The 20,102-nt window shown below is 28.8% G+C and overlaps 1 protein-coding gene across 2 annotated transcripts; it reads right to left on the bottom strand.

Annotated features, from left to right (window-relative positions):
• Nucleotides 1–2,614: 2,614 nt before the first annotated feature.
• mRpL46 (mitochondrial ribosomal protein L46) lies at nucleotides 2,615–19,209 on the bottom strand. 2 transcript variants are annotated; one of them, XM_016071934.2, is made up of 6 exons: nucleotides 19,067–19,209; nucleotides 10,866–11,064; nucleotides 8,348–8,478; nucleotides 7,347–7,489; nucleotides 5,544–5,675; nucleotides 2,615–2,930 (listed from the first exon to the last, which is right to left on the bottom strand). In XM_016071934.2, the coding sequence occupies exons 1-6, from the start codon at nucleotides 19,098–19,100 to the stop codon at nucleotides 2,691–2,693; spliced, it is 879 nt and encodes a 292-aa protein (XP_015927420.1). In that variant the 5' UTR covers nucleotides 19,101–19,209; the 3' UTR covers nucleotides 2,615–2,690. The 2 variants fall into 2 exon arrangements, with proteins under 2 accessions (XP_015927420.1, XP_015927418.1); XM_016071932.3 differs by lacking the exon at nucleotides 19,067–19,209 and adding an exon at nucleotides 13,768–13,938.
• Nucleotides 19,210–20,102: the final 893 nt, after the last annotated feature.

Raw genomic sequence — 20,102 nt, 5'->3', positions numbered from 1 at the left:
TCGAAATATTACATTATTGAATTTCGACAAATATTAAAATGCATTATTCTTCAAATCTGTCTCTTAACCCAGACAACATTCTGGTATATTTTCATTACTGCTCTTTATATAGCTATGAGTTAGTTGAATTGTGTGTAAATTAGTTCAGTTTGAGTTGCCATTTCAGTTAGAGTTGGAGACCCGGTGAGGTTTTGATGTATCACTTAATATGATAATTGTGGAATGATTATTTACAAGGTGTGGCTAATAATTTCTAGCACTTTCGAAGTTTAGAATTCATATATAGAAAATAGGAGAACACATTTCATATTATTTGAAGTAAAAGTCTGCTTTTGCTGCAATTTATTTTCATTGTAAAAACTTAGATAGAAACTTTAAATGCTTTCTCTTTGAAACGCCCTAATTTGGCCAGCTCATGTCATTAATACTCCCAGAGGTGATTGTGCTCCGGAAAAAATCCGGATTTTTCCCTTACTGCGTTCCGGAAATCTTAGGTCCTTAGGTCAAATTTCGTCAAAATGCCTTTATCTGGCCTAATAATCTAGTTTAAAAAAAAAAAAAAAAATTATTTTTGCTTTAAAAGTTTTACAAATATCTTATGTAAAATCAAAGCATTTAATATTGATACATTTTGTAAAAATATTAAAAATAATTTTTTTTTTAATTCCCTTTGAAATTTTAACTTTCAAAACACCATTTAAGTTACAGGTTAAATATTCTCACATTTTGTAAAATATTTTGATTTTAAATGTTACAATAGCTATACTTCATATTGTTATCAAATTATTTATATTGCATTAATAAAAATTGGTTAATTTTTTTTATATATAAAATTTTTTCTGCTTAAAAGTTGTCTAAAAGAAAACTGCAAATGAATTAAAATTTTTGTATTAAATGCACTGAATCAATTGTTTAACAATTTGCACACAGCAATGTGTGTTTCTTAGCTTCTGGCTTAAAAAAACAAGCAAAATAATGTAAATTCAGTGCTTGGAAGTAGCGAAATTACTATAGTTGCTACCCCCCCCCCCTGTTGCTTATAGTGTGGTGAGTTATCTGCAACAATTTACTTAGAATCAAGTTGATCTTTTTTTCTGTGAACAAGGGCTTGTTAGCCATGGGCATTTTACTATATTCATTGATATGCTGTTGAGTGAAGTTACATTTCAGTGCAATTTGTGCTTTCACATTGTTCAGAGTTGCCACTGGAAAAAATTAACAAAAGAGCTGCTTTTAGTAGCCTAAAGCATGAAAATAGTTGCCTAAATAAGAATAAAAATTCATCAAAAATATGACTAAAATTTTCTTAAATGACTTAATTGTCATATACCATGCTCCATTAGTTGAGGGCAAATAACGTTATATATTATATATAAACGTTTGTGTTCTAGCACTAAATCTTTATATCAAAAAAATTTAGTATATTTGCAAAATATTAAATACTTTTCATTGATAGAATTCATTCAAAAAAATACTTTCTCATTAAAAAAAAACAACATACTTTTTCTAAAAAATCTTCCCTTTTATCAATAATTAATTTACCAAATATATATATATTGTGAAAATCTTAATATCATATTGAAAATTGGGTTTTTTAAAATCACGCGGAATTTTGTAGAAATAAACATTGAAAAGGCGATCGAGAAACGAAACAGACTTACAATTGAATGCGTGCAAATTGAATGAACTAAAAAGTGATGACTCAAATGCGCATGGACAAAATATTTTAAAAGAAAAAAAAATTCAGTGTGTTACAAAGCTCCCGTGAGCCACAGGTTTTCAACCCAATTTATGCAAAAAAAAAAAAAAAAACATCGCTAGGAGTTCAGAAAAGTCTTCTTTTTCTGAAAATAGTTACCTTTTTAACCTTTTCAGGCAAAAATAGTTGCCTGTGGAAACCCTGCATTGTTTAAGACAGGGATTTGTTTTGTCAGATCAGGGAGAGCACAGAAGTAGTGTAGTGCTGCCTATTGTTGATGAGTGAAATAGTGACAAATACATTAGACCTGACAATAACCCCTGACCACATGGCGAGTCAACAGGAAAAAAAAAAGTGGCAAACTAAATTAAATAAGCAACTGGTCACTTTTCCCCACTTTTTTTTAAAAAATTGTTTAATGATAAAAATACATCAAGGCAGAAAGAAATTTCTTTAAAGTCAGTAAGTTTAACAAAATTATGTCACATAATTATATTTTTATTGTTAAATTAACTTTTACAGTCAAGATTGTGTCAAATATGTTATTTTTTTAAAATATAATTTATTGCAAGCAAAAGAAGAAAAAAAAGGTTTGTTTGTGGTTATTAAATGGAAAGGACTTTTGGAAAATTGGTCACAGACTCATTAATATGAGGAAAAAGTGGTTACTAAGTTATTAGAGTCTATCAGCCCTGGTTACTAACTGAAAATTTCAATTTTCAGGTAAATAGTCATCAATGTTCAAAGTCATCAACGGATGTCTTGAACTGAGGATCTTAACCACCAGGGGAAAATGGTGAGTTAGAAAACTTTATGTAGCAATTGCGACATTACTCTTCACATGATTTAAGATAGATAGTTATACATATTTTTGGTATGTTTTTGTAAGCTACGTAATTCCATGAGAGACAAAAGGAAGAAATGAAATTTTTATTTTAGATTTTGCTATATGTTTTATTACAATTCATGGAAATTATTTTTTAAAAAAAGTCTAGTTTGACGCCGAAGATTTAATAATGTGTTCCTCTTCATCCAATAAACTCTTTGTTTCTGTGTCTTCAACTTTTACTGCATCTGGATACAGAAAAGACTGTACGACTTTTTCGTATACAGGTTGCAAGACAGTTTTTATTTCAGAGTGGGTTAACCAGCGGTGATCTACAACTGTATCAGATTGAATATTTAAAGTTTGAAGTCTGTTGTCCAAGAGTTGAGCTTTAAAAAAGAATACCTTAAAAACAATTAACAGTAATTAGCATTGATACTAATAACCGCTTTAAGTTCAAGTTACTAGTTTAGAGCAATATCATTATAACTAAAGTAATGAATGCAGTAAAAATATTATCATGGAATTATTTAGAGTGACTTGGAAAAAAGGTACTCACAATTTCTAACTTTTTCAGCTATGCAAGCCAACAACTTTATACATATATATATAAAAAAAACTTAGAAGCCCACTAAGTAAAAAATATATGACAAATAGGCACCATATATAAACAGTGTCCAAAAAACACAGAACACCGCTTTTGATCTAATGATTGAATCTTCAAGAATCGATCTTAATGGTTCGAGGCAGTGATCTCAAATATGCTTATTAATTAGAGGAGACTATATTTTAAGTTAAGAAACCAGACACAAAAACGTACTTTCTCTTGATAAACAGACCCTCCCCCCCCACTTATTCTGATTTCTTAGCTACAATCTGTGAAAAAGGGTCTGAAGAGTTTCCAGGAGAAAGTCTAAAGTTTGGACCCCTTAATGTTAATTTTCGTGTATCTCGCAATATCTCATGAACTTATTTGGTGAATTGAAAAATATTTGCACACAGTTACAAAATTCATTTATCCAAAGATAATTCAAATAAAAATATAAGTTTTAGAATATTTTTTTTTATTTATTTAGTCCAAAAAATGTTGAATAATAAGATATGCAATATTTTGCATCATTTTAAAGATAGTAATTTTACACAGCAAAATACAAAATTTGAGTGAAATGAGCTAGTTCCTGAGAAATCTGATTTTAAAAAATCCATTTTAGATTCAATTTTTTAAAATATGACTAATTTCACTGAAATTTTGTATTTAACAATTTAAAATTACATTCTTTAAAATAATGTAAAAAATTGTATAACCTTCAAATGAAATTTTTTTGTGACTATTATTAAATATTTACGAAGATATTTTCTTTTTTTTAAAATTCATTTAAAGACATTTTCAGAAATGGTGATGTTCACAAGAATTAACATTAAGGGGTCCAAAATTTGAACCTCTCCTGACCAAACTATCAAGGCCATATTTCCTAGATTGCAGCTTTATTCCTCGATATTTTGGGTGTCAGAAATCCAAATCAGTCGAAAAAAAGGTACATTCAGACAAAGTACATTTTTGTGTCAAGTTTCGTAATGTAAAATATCGCCTACGCCAATCAAAAAGCATATTTTGAGGTTACACCCACAAACCAAAGATTGAATCTTAGCATGTGAAGATCCAATCATAAGATCCAAATTCGTTCCCCTTTGCAGTGTTCATTTGTATATATAGTGTCTATTTGTACCATTACGGAACACACTATACATAACGCTTCTTCAAATTTCATGGGGAGGTAGAGCACATGATAAGGATTGAAAACTGAATTACAATCTATGACAAGAAATGTTATTGTATGACAGTGATGCTTTCCTCTATGAATATATTGTTTGTGTGCCTTTGAATCAAACCTTTATTTATCAGAAATATCTTAATTTTATATTTTAATTTTCAAATAATTGTTGAAAATTTCATTAAAGTAGGCTCTGAAATGGCTGTTTAATTAATTATTTATTTTTTAAATTTTTAATTTTTTTAAATCTTGATTTGACAACTAACTTGATGAGATTGCTAAACCGTTAAATTAAGCTAAAACAGCAATTTAAATCAAATTTTTGACAATAATTATTAAAAACATAAAACTAACATGAAATTCATATAAATAAAAGTGCTTGTTCAAAGGCACATGAATAATGCGTTCACAAAAGGAGCGAATTACATTTCCGGTGATAGGTGGCTATGCAATACTTTTAATCCTTATGATGTGCCCTACCTCCTGAAAAATGTCACAATATTTCTCAGATACCCTGTATATATCATTATTACATATCATTGTTATTATATTTTAATAATTATTTACATGTGTAATAAATAATATGATATGCCCAGATCAGTAATTATTAAAAGATACTATACAAAAAGAAGTTATGAAAACAAGTACAAGTAAGAAACAAAATATAAAAATAAGCTTGAATTGACTATTTGCTGCAATTGCTTAAATTTTGTATACCTAGCTTGAATATTTATGCAGATATGGACATTTAAAAAAAAACTAAAAACGGAATATTTTTGTCTTAATTACACCAATACCATTTTGTAATTAAAAAAAATCTTTAATAATTGTGCAAGATATGAATATGTAAAATAAGTTCTTTTATACTGCGTATCTGTGGAAGAAATTTTGAATTTGTTTTTCATACTTTTGTAGGGAATTAATTGTATTTGGTAGTAAGATTTGAATACCTTAAAAATTTAAAAAAGTTCCTTGCAATTATCTTAGTTTGAATTTTTTTTTTTAAAAGAAAGCTAAACGATAAGGGATTTTCCACTAATTTCAATTTGTATTATAAAACAAAATTTACTACTAATTGAAATCTTATAGCCATTACTAACAAAATAATAATGACATTGCAATACTATTTGTTGGTAGCTCATTTTCCCAAAAAGCAATTCTTTCATTAAAATTTGTGGGTTAGTTCATTCAACAATCATTAAAAAATAAATAATAATTATGGCTCTTAAAAAAATGAGGAGCTTACCTTTGCACCACAAACTCCATCTTGCCTAATAGCTTTAGGGTATTTGTATTTATAAAAACCAACAGGTGCATTTCCCATTATTTGCAGTTTAACTGGATTAGTACATATCTCATTGAAAGCTCTTACAGCAGTCTAAATAAAATGAATAAAATCAACATCAATTTAGAGTTAACTTAATAAATTCAAGTAGAAGAATACATGAAAAATTAAAATACAATCACTAACATGCGTTAAAGATTATATTTTCACATAAATTTGAAGGGCACAAGGCAATAACAAAACAGTTTTACTAAAGTAACAAGAAAAAAATCCATATTTACTCTTTAATTAATTACGAGACCTTTAGAAAATACATCACTGACCTCCAACTCATATTCAAAAATGAAATTCCGTGAATTTTTGAGAAAAATGTCAACGAAACTTCAGACCACATTTTGTTATACACAATAGTATTTTACAAGGAATGAGGTGAGTCAGGTTCGAATCCTGCCGCTGGGCAGTCAGTTCGAATTTTGCTCCCGGCTTGCACCGATCATAGTGGGGACTTTAAATATTCTCAGTGTCATGGGTTAGAATTCCTTGATTATTGGACTCATCATGGGAGGCTTATTTCTATCAAAAAGTCCACTACAAAAGCTAGTTCGTTCGATAGCTTGATCCAAGAATTCCCAAATCACTAGAGTCAGTTTCAAAATTACGCGGCCACAGAGTTAAACATTAATAGCCATAAACACAAAAATGGGTAGGTTGTTCAATGTCGATTATAAAATAAAACATAATATTTTATGAGAAGTAAACTTTTTATTCACTGAACTGTGAAACTAACTTTCTGATTAAAAAAAAAAAATACCAATGGTTACATTTTGTAAGAAACAAAAGTTAACAAGAAGAAAATTGAGGCAAACTATTAAAGTTAGCAAGTAGATTTCATAATGCACAAGTATTTAAATTATGCATAGTAATAATTTCATACTAGTGGAATTAAACCAAGCTTTTATTCCACTAGCAAGCATTTCATTAAGGTTAATAACTAATCAAGATAAGTTATTAACTTGTCTTGAAATGGACTTTCAAAACTAAAATATCAAATATTAAAACCACTTTTCAAACATTTTATAATTTTAATCTAGTTTAAATAATAGCAACAATTTGCATGCTTTTCAATATATCATTTACAAATAAGTTAAAATTAAAAAGAAACAATAGGAAAATAAACATGAAATTTATAATTACGGATAATCTTAAAATTTGTATTATCAAATACTGCTGAGTATAAATTTTTAAACAGACTCAACAATAATAAGTATATGTTTTAAAATACAGTATAAAAAAAATTTAAAACAGTTATATCTTCTGTAAAAAAGTATGTGTGCTTACTTACAAGAAAACATTGCAGCAAACTATACTCTTCTATATGCATTACTAAAATAAAGTTAAGATATTGAGAGTTATTGCATCTTCAAGCATGCCAGGGAATTGTAGATTATGCAACATCAGTTGGCATCACTTTGTGCAACACTTATAATCAAATAAATTTGTTTGTAGTTATTTTCCAATATTACATCAAAGGCATTTTTTTTTTTTTTTTTTTTGTTGTTGACATTTTTGCCCTTCTTAACATGGTTTGTGACCCCATTTTCTACAGTAAGTTTTCACTTGATATCTTTTATAAACCTTCTGAACTTGTTGGTCGAACTTTGGAATATCCATAATAAAATCAATAATCTGAAAAACTAGATGAACAATAAGCAAAAATAAAAATTTTCATTATTTTATGGGCCAAATAATACAAAAAAATCATACTTCACATAAAGTTTCTCCTTTTTGATGAACAGTTTGGGGCAATATCCATCGAAGATCATTTCCTATTTTTTGCTTTATAACTAACAACAGACTAGAGTCTAGTTTTCGCTGAATGGATTGCTGATTATTTTCTTCATCGGCATCTATAAAGAGAGATCGTTTAAAGTCATCAAAATTAAAAAAAAATAATGACAGTTACATTTGAAGATATAAAAAAAAAGGATAAAAAGCAAAGGAACTAAAAATACCCCTTTTCTCCGGAGTGATTTTTTTTAACAGTCAGTCATTCTTGGAAGACTGGGTATCGTGCTTTTCAAGTAATAAGAAAAACAACAACAATAGATTGGAATTTGTGATAGAATAAATTTCATTATCAAATAACAAGAATTAAGAACACATATATATCATGATACTTTACCACTATGTAATAAAAAAGAACAGCAATAAGCAAAAATGTAAGTATAGGAAGGACAAAATGATTCTTACGATATGTTTTAGCAAAAATGATTCTTACAAATTTTATTTCTACTAGTACTACTTCTTACTTTGTGTAAATTTCAGAATACAATCTTGAAACATTTTTAACATACTTTACTCATTTAAATTATAAAATATAAATTTCAAAGGTTCATGAAAATAATAAGAAAAATAAACACCCTTCCAAAAATATTCAGGAAGAACCAATATTGATTTTTTTAACTAAGATTAACTTTTAATGCAACACATAAGTATGCAATTTTTGAAAACACTAATATGACAAAATACTTATATGATTCTTTGTTTAAATCTCGATTGACCAAGATAAAATAACTGATTTTTAGAAACATATTTCAATGCTGAAATCGAGAATAATGATGTCTGTGAAAGTGTTGATCAAAAGATATTTGTATTGGTTTGTGATGTTTTTACGAAGGTGTCCACAATAGGTAGAAAAATTAAGTTATTTATTGGATACTTCTAGGAAGGAGAAAACATAAATAATTGCAAGACAAATTAAGCACCTGTAGTTCTAGGATGAGGAGGAAACTTATTCAATTCTTCTATACTAGCATCTTCAAAATCTTGGGCAGTCTGTTTGGAAACAGTATCGATGTCTTCGATTTCCCCTTTCTTCATTTTTTCTGCATTTCTCCTAAAAGATACACAGCATTTATTATTTTTTTGGTACTTTTAACTATCTGTAAATATACATTACAGAAAGATTGATTGCTTAATGCAATTAAGAGCGTTTAAGATCTAATTCACGTAAAAGCAAACTGAACTCATTAATTAGCTTAACAGCATCAGAAGTAAGAAGAAGAGGAAGCAAGTTAAGAAGTATACAAATAAGCAAGCTTACCATTGCGCTGGTATTGAAACAAAGTAAAAAAAAAAAGACAATAAGGGCTGATGAACAGGTTCAAAAGCAGACAAATAATTTCAGTGGTTCAGTGCTAATTTTGTCAAAAGCACTGCAGATGCATCAGGGATGGCAAGTTTCTTCCACATTCGGAAAAACTGGACACAAGGAAGTTCCTCCCAACCCCAGTAAAAGAAATGGAAAAAGTTTGTTTAAAAAACGAATATCGAGACAGTTTTACAGAAATATCAGTACAGTTTCTTTAAACAGTCAAAAATATTAAAACAGATTATAATTGCAATCTTGTTTAAATAGTAGTATTAATTTTCAAGAAAAAAAAAAAAAAAAAAAAAAAAAGGCAACAATTTGAAAAAGAACAAAAAATTTATAGAATTTTTCAATAAATTTAAAAAAATTTAGTCCTACAATATTTTATGAAAATAAGTAGTAAAATTTAATTTTATAATATAAACTAATAAAAACAAATTTTATTATTACTACTAAATTAACAAATAACATGCTAAACATGTACTTTACAATATATCTCACATTGAGTTCATAGTTACAAATAGTATGCTAATTTTTATTATCAAATACTGTTAGGCGTGAACACTTAAACTAATCTGTAAATACAACATGGGTTAATAGTATGTATGTACCAGTTTTTTACCATTACCATGTCCTGATAAAAACCCAACCCTGCATACTAAGCGCTTGTTCTATTATCATCTAAAACTCAGTGGCACGACAGCCCATAGAGGGCCAAGGCCTACTGTGCCCATCTCAGTTTTCTTGACCATGGGCTCTGGGGTGCAGGAGCAGATGTTCCGGTTCGGTGGTCAGCCGAACGCGGAACCCCCGGTGTTTAGTTCCCAAACATGCTTGGTACTCATTAATCGACCCACTGAAGGGATGAAAGGCTGAGTCAACCTTGCCCGGCCCAAGGATCGAACCCAGGACCTGTGGCACGGGAGGGCAAAGCGCTACCACTCAGCCACCGGACGTCTCTATTATCATCACCCTTGAAATATATTTTTGTCAAAAAAGAAGTAAAATAAGTATACACATTAAAAGAAGAAGATTTAAACATTACCAAACTTAAATAAATCACTATAAGAGACATTGGAAATTAAAAACATTGAGATCAGTTTGATTGTCCAACAAAATTTATAGAAAGTCCTCTTTATCGCCTTTGCCTTCTTCTCAGTCTTCTTCAGCATTCATTCACCTCTAGTGAGTCTTTAGAATGGGCGTCTACGTTTGAGCATTTGAAACATGTTGTTTCCACCTTCATAATTTTTGAAACAAATGAAGTTTATACATTATAAAGTTTATCTTTCCACTTCAGTTTATTGGGATTTATTTAATCAATATATTAGCTTAAATGATGCTTTTAATTTATTGATTCATTTTAATTCAGGGTTTGATTTTCATTGTAAAAAACTTGTAATTGTAACTTATTTTCAAAATTTTTTCTCTTACTCACCCTCTGAGGGTCAGACTTAGCTTGCTTGAACTTTAAGTTGGTGCATAACAGAAAAAAAAAAATTTCTCTATGAGAAAGCTGCATGTATCAGAGAAAATTTTTTACGATTTTGCTCAGGATCAAAACATTTAGAGGAAAATAAATCAAGAATCAATCTTGAAAATAAATCAATCTTGAACATTCTATAAATCCCAAATTTATTTGATAAAACAGATGGCATGTTTCGTCAAATCTTGTTCAACAGCTGCACACAATTCTATACCTGAATTTGGTATAATGGTTTGAAATGAAGGTACCAGCCCAAATGGTGACCAAGTTATCTGAATTAAATCAAAATTCCACGAAATTCCTGTCATAAATTCAAAACAATAGAAGCCTGAAAAGCAAGCTAGATGCAACAACAGTGTGAAAACAATTTAATACATATTAAAAATAACTGAATAATTATATTCGATTATGATTTGAAATTGAGCACTGGAAACATTTTATAAAATGAAAAATTAATATTTGTTCAATACTTCAACTTTACTTTTTGGTTAAGAAAGAGGCAGTCAAACGAAGTTGGTACATAGGAAAGGCATTTTGAATAGTAAGATGTGCTTAAGATTTATTTTATTTGTATAAATATTTTGTACCAAGCTAAAGAGCAACAATACACATTTTTCCAAATTAAGTAAAATAAGAAAAGACTCACAAATCATCCAAATGACGTTTTTCATGATCACTTAAAAAACTTTTTTCAACTTCTTTTCTGTATAAGTACTGGAAATACCTCTCTTCCAGAGGAGTCCTTTCTTGTGTTATGATTGGCCGCCTTTCAAGGCAGAGGGCACCAACTAAGTGCCAATCAGAGAACCTTCTTAGTGTACACCAGTTTAATTTATAAGCATTGTCTAAAAAAAAAAATTTAACCTAAATGTTTTTTTTTTGAAAACGTAAACAAAACAAAGATCTATAGATAAAATCAGAGTAAGATAGATAAGAAGAAATAAAACTATCTGCAAAAAACACAATCTGAAAGTGCTTGTAAATTCATAAAATTCACTGATAATGATTTTATTGCAAAAACATGACATATTTTTGCAAAGAACAGCACAATATTAAAATATTTAAGTAAAAATATAAATAATTGAAATATTTTTGGTTCTAGTGTAGAATTGGAGACTCCTTGGTTTGGCAACAATTTTGCTGAAACCTTGTTTTTTGTTAAATTGATTTTACATTTAATGAATAAGATGATTGCTAAGTGTTTTTTTTCTTTTTTTTAAAGCTGATTGTTTTTGAATTTTTATTTTCAATAATTTAACAGATTCAATAAATTGCAATTTGACAAATTTTTATGTATAACTATTTAATATTTTTTGCACCAAAATTTGGGTTTTTAGCTGTAATTGTAAAAATAAAAAAAGAGAGAGAGTTTAATGTCAAAGTAATTCCAAAACACAATTGATTCATCACTTATTTATAAATATACATCCATTTTAATTTATAATTCTTATTTATAATAGCTAATAATTATCCTTACACCAAAACTTTGAGGTTTTGACACTTGTCAAAAACTACATCAAAAAAGGTTTTTTGACATAATGGATAAAACCATGGTTAAAACCATCAATTGTCAAAAACTAGCCAACCCTGAGTCTCACTTGTCACTATTAGGTTGTGATAAAATCTTATGACCCATCTTGATACAGGCCCTGAAACAGAAATTGTCTCATTTTTTAAATGTATCCAAAATTTAAATATATTTCAGGGTGAAATTTTTACAGTAACAAATATTGTAGAAATTACTGTAAATAACATGCATACTGATTGCTACTCATTTCTTAAGGTAAAAATGTATAAGTAGTACTTTATTTACATCACATTAGAGCTGTACAATGAACTGTCAATGGTGACTGGGGAGCAAGAATTCGAACACTTAACGGTAGAAAGTTTAACGAGCATCGGCACCACAAACCCTAGGTCTCTTCACAGGCTAATAAAATTTTTACCTACCTACTCACTGTCCACGACACCCGGTGGCTGAGCGGAAGCGCTTCGTGCTGTCGCGCTACAGGTCCCTGGTTCGTTCATCGGGCCGGGCAAGGAACATCTGCTCTTGCACCCCAGAGCACAAGGTCAAGAAAACTGAGGTGGGCACAGTAGGCCTTGGCCCTCTATGGGCTGTCGCCCTGCTAAGTTTTAGGTTACCCACTGACCACAGCCAATAATGCTTGATTTTGATGAACTATTCGGGAGCGTGATTTACAACCAGTCCACTGTGTGATGTTGTCACTTTGTAACACTGAGGGACACATGTGTTACAAAGATATACAGTTATCAGTCGTATCATAATTTTTTGTAATCTTATAATCATTACAATATTTATAAAATTTTCCCCATCAGCCACAAATACATGTAACATCAGAGAGCTAAATTTTTTATGCATGGCAGCACAGTGGAATGAAAAGGAATTTTCAGTGCCATCTGTCCGGATATTTTGGAACTAAACTCGAACTATGTTAAATGATCTTCAAAAATATATAATTTGACAAATTATAATTCCTTCACATATCAGACTATGCCATATCTTTTAAATGCTCCTCCTCCTGGCATAATTAATGATATATTAAGAGGTGCACACACATCAATAATCCTTAAAACAGATGGTGCTATAGACTGTGAGGATCATCACAGTGAAATTTAAATCTCTGCAGATAATTTATGTTTATCTCTATTTCATTATAAAAAATTTATGCCCAAAATTTTATTTGCTTTCAGTAATTTTCGTTTTATTTTGCAAGCATGATAAGTAAAGGTAATTTGATAAACTTTACTATACTTCTTTTTTTTTTCAATTAAAAATATGATAATACATAAAAACTAATGAGAGTGAGTTGTTTATTTTAAATGATACTCACAAAACATTTGAAATCATTAAAAGTCTTAATAAAGAAAATTCCATATTATTCTGCTCCTGGTTCAATAATAAATAGTGAACTACACAGAAAATAGTTATTTTTTCACATTCATCCTTGAAACAAATTATGTGCTTCATGTAAATAGTACGAACAATTCACGAGGTATTTATTCTAGAATAAAAAACACCAGCAATAAAAAATTTCATTCTTGTTACAAATTCAGCTTTGTTAAAAAAAAAAAAAAAAAAAAAAAAAGGCATATGTAATGTTTGTATAATGTTTTTATATTAGTATCCTCCTAGTCAAGACGATACTTATTTTTGCTGTCACTGAATGAACAAACATTTAAACATTACCAATTTAAGTCCTGATGAGATAGCGATAGATTAAATAAACTGTAAATTAAGAGAAGTAGAAACACTAAAATTTCTAATAATAAATTCTAAAAATTCGTTAAAGTTTAAGTGGTTCTATTTAAGTAAAAGACAAGATTATTATTTTTTTAATTGCAAATGTGCTTCACAAATATTCCTGCGACTAAGTTCTAGAAACAGTATTAAGAGATAGAGACATGGAAATTATTCACAAACTATATTATAACAACAAATAAATTCATTTTAGGGAAAACAAGAACACAACGTAATGCGGCAAATAAATATTGAAAATTCCTTTTTCTGATAGAAAAAAAATTACCTTTTAAAACACAGCGATGAAAACGTTGAAATAGCATAATACTTAATTTGACTTTCATTATAAAACAGCTTTAATTACTTTATTTAATGTTGTTATGTTTTTCTAAAACGTTTCCGGTTGTTTAAATTTGTACACTGAGAATACTTGTGGTAGCCTATTTCTGTTCACAAAGGGCATAATTATATTTTGACCAGTTGAAGCGCTACCTGATGGTGATTTGATGAAACAATCAAAGAGGTATATGCGTGTTCATTGATAGATTAGAAGAGAAAGAAAAGTAGTTCAGCAATGGGATTTTTTGCAGCGTAAACTATGTATGTTTGTTTATTTAAATTAGCATTTTTATCGAAGCGTAAATAGAGGCCTAAAGCTATAAAAGATTCGTACAAAGCATGAGTAATTTTTATTACCTTGCAATGTTTGCAAGTTCATCTTCATGAAAAATCATTATTATTGCTACGAATGTAAATTGTTTGAAATTAGAAAGCATTTTTAAGTTAGAGAAAAGTTCAAACATAAATTTTTCATAAGTCATCAAATCAAATAAAACATTGGCTTAAATATTTTTTTAATAATAAAAAAACATGTTAATATTAAAATTAAAAGAAGGGAATCTTTTTAAAGGATTGACAAATCTTTATGTGCAAGTCTGCATGTGATTGATAAGCCTTTATTGTACAGCCTAAATAGATTATTAATAATTAAATATCCACTAGCTATTGCATTTCTCTTTCACAATAATACTTTAGTATATAGAATTATTTTTCACTTTATACTTAAAATAACAATAATTGTATTGAACTTAATGGATTAAACATTAAAAATTATCTGCCTTGTTTTTCCTTCCATTTATTGGTGAGGTAAATATAGTTGTTATTATTTAAATTCTGACTTATTTAAACCATAATATTACAAATTCAACTTCTTAATGCTTCTTTGTTGAATGATTCCTTGCTGGAAAATTAAAAAAATTAAGCATCGGTTTGAACATATCAATTGTTGTATTTTAATTTTTCTTAAAAATTCTTCATTAATATTTAAGAAAGTTTTTTTTTTATTTAAATGAGTAAAAATGAGTTATAGAAAATTTATTTTAGTTTTTGATTCGATTTGTAACCAATTTTATTCGATTTTTAACCACTTTTATATGAAATCTTCTAATCCGGAAAAAAATGAATGTATTGAAACATCCATTTCTGTTTATTTACATTTGAAATAATATAGCTACATGAGTATATTTATTTGAGAATATATTAACCATAAACGGACTAATGCCGCCATAAAAGCGGCATAAACACTTTTATTACTGGGTCAAATATCGCGCATATAATAGCTGAAATCATTTTATTATTTTGATCACACTTATTGTAGTCATATTTGTAATTAATTTAATTGTAAATTATTATAAAATAATTAATATTATATTTAATCATTAGAATTATACCTGGTGGGAGGACCAGACCGGACCTTGACCAGACCGTCAAGGGTTAACTTGAGTTTATTCTTAGAGTGAGATTATAAATATTATATAAACTGCAGTAATGTAAAATTATATTGCTTAGCATATTACATCATTTTAAGATTCTATCTTCTAAAAATAGAGAAAAATACTTTGATAACTAAAACAAGTACTATCACTAGATAACTCAATATTTTTCTATTTCGGGACGTTATATTTTTTTTTTATTACGTTGAGAGGGTCAAAGCCAAAATATGCTAATTAATGTAATAGAAAATATGCAAAGGATTTTTAAGTAATGAAATCATTCTTATGCTAAAAGTCAAGACCACCAAGCATTTTCCTCTTAGTTTGGGCTACACATCTCCAATTACACATCCCGCAGTGGACTGGTCGTTAAGACACGATTTCCAGTAGATCACCGAAGTGAAGCATCACAGGCAGTGGTCAGTGTACTGGTGGGCGGCCACTTTGATCGTTTTTACCCCTTGAACTGAGATCCATGATAAAACGTTTCATTTGTTGAAAAAAGCCTTAATCGCATCTCCATACTTCTACTCTCCAGTACCAGGTAAATCATTTGTCATCACTCCGATGCATCCCACATTGGTGTGGCGGTATGTTTATCACAATAATGGGACGGAAAAATACACCATATAGATTACGTCAGCCAAAAACTTACTCCTGGCCAGAAAAATGGTCTACCATCGAAAGATAGGCATTTGCCATTGTGTCGTCTCTGAAGAAGCTTGAATCGTATGTGTTTGATATCTGAGATGATTTGTATGTGAGATAGAATTTTATACATATCATAATCCGTTACTTTATTTAACAAGATGTGCTCTCCAATCATCCAGATTGCAAAGATGGGCAACTACTCTTCAGAAATTTTATATAACCGTGAAACATTGCCCTGGTGTGAAAATGCCCAAGATGAAGCATTATCTCTTTTAATAAAAAAACCCATAAGATTAGAATTTCATTCCTATACATGTTATAGCATTAGTGTTAAATGATCATTGTTATTTTTATTATTATTTACTTTGGACTTGCTTTAATTATTATGAATGCTTGATTAATTATCATATTTCACTTAAATAACGTTTTATATTTTTGTAATATAACTTAGTGTTTTTTTATGTAATCATCATCATTTTCTAGTATTTTCTTGTATGCTACGTTATCTGAACAATACGTCATGTTTTAATTAATTCATGTAAAAATTAAAAAATAATATTTCATAGTACAAAATTGTTAGATAAAGTATCGCAGGGATACTTCAATCTCATGTGTGGGTGTTGTGTTTCGCAATTCTTCCAGAGGGCGTGCCGCACTTACTTTTCAGGTACAATTATGAAATGAAGAAGAATTGTTCTGGCTGCGGCTTTTATTTTTATTTTATGTTAAATTATTTTGTCTGCCTAATAAAATTGTGATTTGTCCTAACAGCACGTCAAACTAAATTAACGCGTCACTGTTGGTATTTCAATAAATGTTTGGCTTAAAATTCATATCCCATCAAGCAATTATCTTTACAACAAATCATTTTTAAATATTGGTATCGATAAATCAAAAATATTTGTAATGAATTATTATCGTTGTTAAATGTATTGTTATTGAAATTAAAAACGTAGCTTAATGAAAACGACAACAAATGTTAAAATTTTAAATGTTTCAATCTAAGCAATGAAATTTTTTGAGAAAATATAATTAAGTAGTTTACTGATTATTACATAGCATTGGTAGTGATAATAGTGCTAAGAACAATTTATTTTAGTTCTATTCAAAAAAATATATATTTAGAGCTGTATCGCTAATGAAGGTTTTTTTAAAAACTATTTTTAGAGAGTTTAGGAGGAAACGCATCATCAAAATTTCATATTGGTTACTCTCTAGGATAGACTGATTGGTGAGGAACTGATTATGTTCGAATCTTGTAATATGTCATTTAAAATTGGATACTTTAAAATGATATAAAAATTTTTTATACCTCATAAATCAAAATTTTTTCGTCCACTATATAATAAATATTAATTAAACATTGTTTTTTTTTTTTTTTTTTTTTTTTTTTTTTTTTTTTTTAAACACAGAATTACCTTTGGATAGTTGAATTTTATTACTGTGAGCAAAACTTTCGCTTAACTAGTTCCTTAAGTATTTCGAAATAAGCAGAAATTCAAATTAACATTAAGGGGTCCAAGTTTTTAATAGCTCTCCTGATTAAACAATTGAGATAATATTTTTCTGATTACTGCGATATTTATATTACCCATACCTTGAATTTTAAAAAATCCGAATCCGTAAAAAAAAGGGATATATATATAGAGAGAGAGCGTTTTTGTGTCTGATTTCGTTACTTAAAATATCGAGCCTGAATTAATTAACCAGCAAATTTAAGGTTAAGTCATGTAACTATTAAGATTAAGTCCTAAGAAATCGAAAAAATTCCAATCATTATATTAAATGCTATTGTGAGTGTTCATTTTTTTTTCTTTTTTGCACATCGTACGGACTTTACAGAGAAAATATGTCCCCCTTCATTGATATAAAATCAATGCTTCATGAATGCATATTTGAAGGTGTGGCCAAAGTGATAAATTAGCTATTATTCGTAATGGCTAGTTTAAATATTAGTTATTCAATAATCGATATTTTAAAGCTTGTCACGAGACAGTCGGTATCTTTACTAATAGCTGGAAATTAACTGCACTTTAGCATAGCATGTTTTGTTAAGTATGGTTAACGTCCGGTCACAAGGAAATTCTCATCATTACGTCCATTGACGGTTACATAAAGATTTATACCAACCAAAATCAATAAATTAGTTGCGTTTGAACTTTGTTTTGTTACTAAACTAATGTTAAAAATAGTTGTCAGGAATTGCTACAAACTTTTTTTCATTTATTTACTTCTTCTTATATTTTTTTTGTACCACACTACTCACTGCACTTATTTTTTTAAAAAGTAGCTCACTCACTACGAATTATGAAAAAAAAGTAGCCACTATAACAGTTTCGCTACTTGTAGAGCGGAACTTTCGACCTCTGGAGATAAGCAGCAATAAGTCAGCATATTGACACTCTTTACTAGCTTAGAATGAAGTTTTTCCGGGCCGTTGCTCATGTTTATTTTTTGTAGAAATTTCCATTGATAGTTCAGATAGGAAGTGGTCGAAAGCTTGGACCCCTCAATGTTAATTTCACTTTTTCTGTATTTTGCCATACATCTGCAAAAAATGAAGGGAATAAAAAAAAAAAGATTTTTTTTTGTTGCCCAAAATAAGACATGTTTATCCAAAGATAGTTTCATGTAAAAATGTTTTCGATTATAATTATTTATTATTTTTATTTACTAATGGTCGAAAATTGTGAATTTAAAGTAATCAAATTTTTACATCAATTTCATCGACGTAAATTTAAATGACAATATTCAATATTTTGCTTGAAATATTGTTTGCATTAATTAATTAGCTTATGTAAGATAAGGCCCTTAAACCTTTTAAACTTAACTCTAATCTAAAAATCTACTAATCTGCTAAAAATCTGATCATTAGATAAAAAGTTATTTAGGGCTTCTGCAAACATTACAGAAATGCTTTTTTTCCTTCCATCCGTTTTTTTTTAATGCAATTTAGTCGATACTGTGCAAAAAAAAATCTAAAATATTTGGATTTCCCGATTTTCTTTTGATATTTCAGAGACTACTCGGTTCATGCTACATTTCAAAAACTAATCATTAATTTTTTTTAAAATTTATTACAACAATTGAACTTTTCTACAGTTTTTTTGTTGTTAAATTTAATCATTTAGAAAAACAACTGAAATATTAAAACATACTTACTTCTTAAGAATCCGATTTTAAAGACATTTAGCATGTTGACAAAAAATTAAAATAATCAGACGAGTCGTTCCGCATAAACACTGAAGTGATCAAGTTCCATAAAAAAAGTTTCGCGAAGTTTGAAGGGTTTCAGTAATGTGATTGCCAGTTTCATATTTAATCTTTTCTGTGGATTGTTAAATCTTCTTTTGCGGTTTCTGTGAAACCCCACAGTTTTGTGAAATTCGTTTTTGATGCTTAATGATTCCGAATACATGACTAAAATCTGTTCATCATCTTCGACATTCTTGCAGAACTATATTTATAATTTTCTTATTTTTTTTTTTTAAACTAGTGTTCCAAAAAAAAATCAAACCAAGGATATTTTCTATCAACACTTATGTAATAAAAAGCAGAAAACGATTGGAAACGCACGTACTTTTGTCAGGTATTCATGAAAATGAGAGGTTTTATGAACAAAATAACTAAATAAAAACAAAATAAGTTTCGAAAAAATTTTCTACTCTTTAAATATGCTATTCAGTAATAGTAATGAAAATAATAATAGTAGAAAAATGCAAGAGTAAAAAAAGAGAAAAGAGGAAAAAGTATGATAAAACGAGGGAAAAGTAAAAAAAAAATGGAGTATGGAAATAAAAGGCCTGTTAACACGGTCCAAGTTCTTGAATCCGAGAAATTGGAGGAATTTCTCTGTCCAAGAAATTGGATGATTCGTCGACACTATCCAAGTTCTTGAATTCCAAGTTCTGATTCGTCGAAAGAAAAACCTGCGAATGTACATTGTTCATATTCAACATTATAAAATAATACTTACATAAGCTTAAAATTACTAAATAAATTCAAATAAAATCATAATAACACAAACAAACTGCAACAGATCAATTTATTTGGACTAAAATATGAAAACAGACAACAAAATGATATAATTTGCTGCCTGCTTCTTGACGTCACAAAACCTAAGACGCTGATTGGTTAAGGAGAAAAAACTCGGATGGAAAGTAGAACATGCTCTACTATAGTCAAAGAAGTTGGACGA

The sequence above is a fragment of the Parasteatoda tepidariorum genome, chromosome 3, assembly GCF_982258835.1.
Source record: "Parasteatoda tepidariorum strain Cologne lab strain chromosome 3, Ptep-v5.0, whole genome shotgun sequence".
Taxonomy (NCBI): Eukaryota; Metazoa; Arthropoda; class Arachnida; order Araneae; family Theridiidae; genus Parasteatoda; species Parasteatoda tepidariorum.
This window is presented reverse-complemented; position numbering and strand designations above follow the sequence as displayed.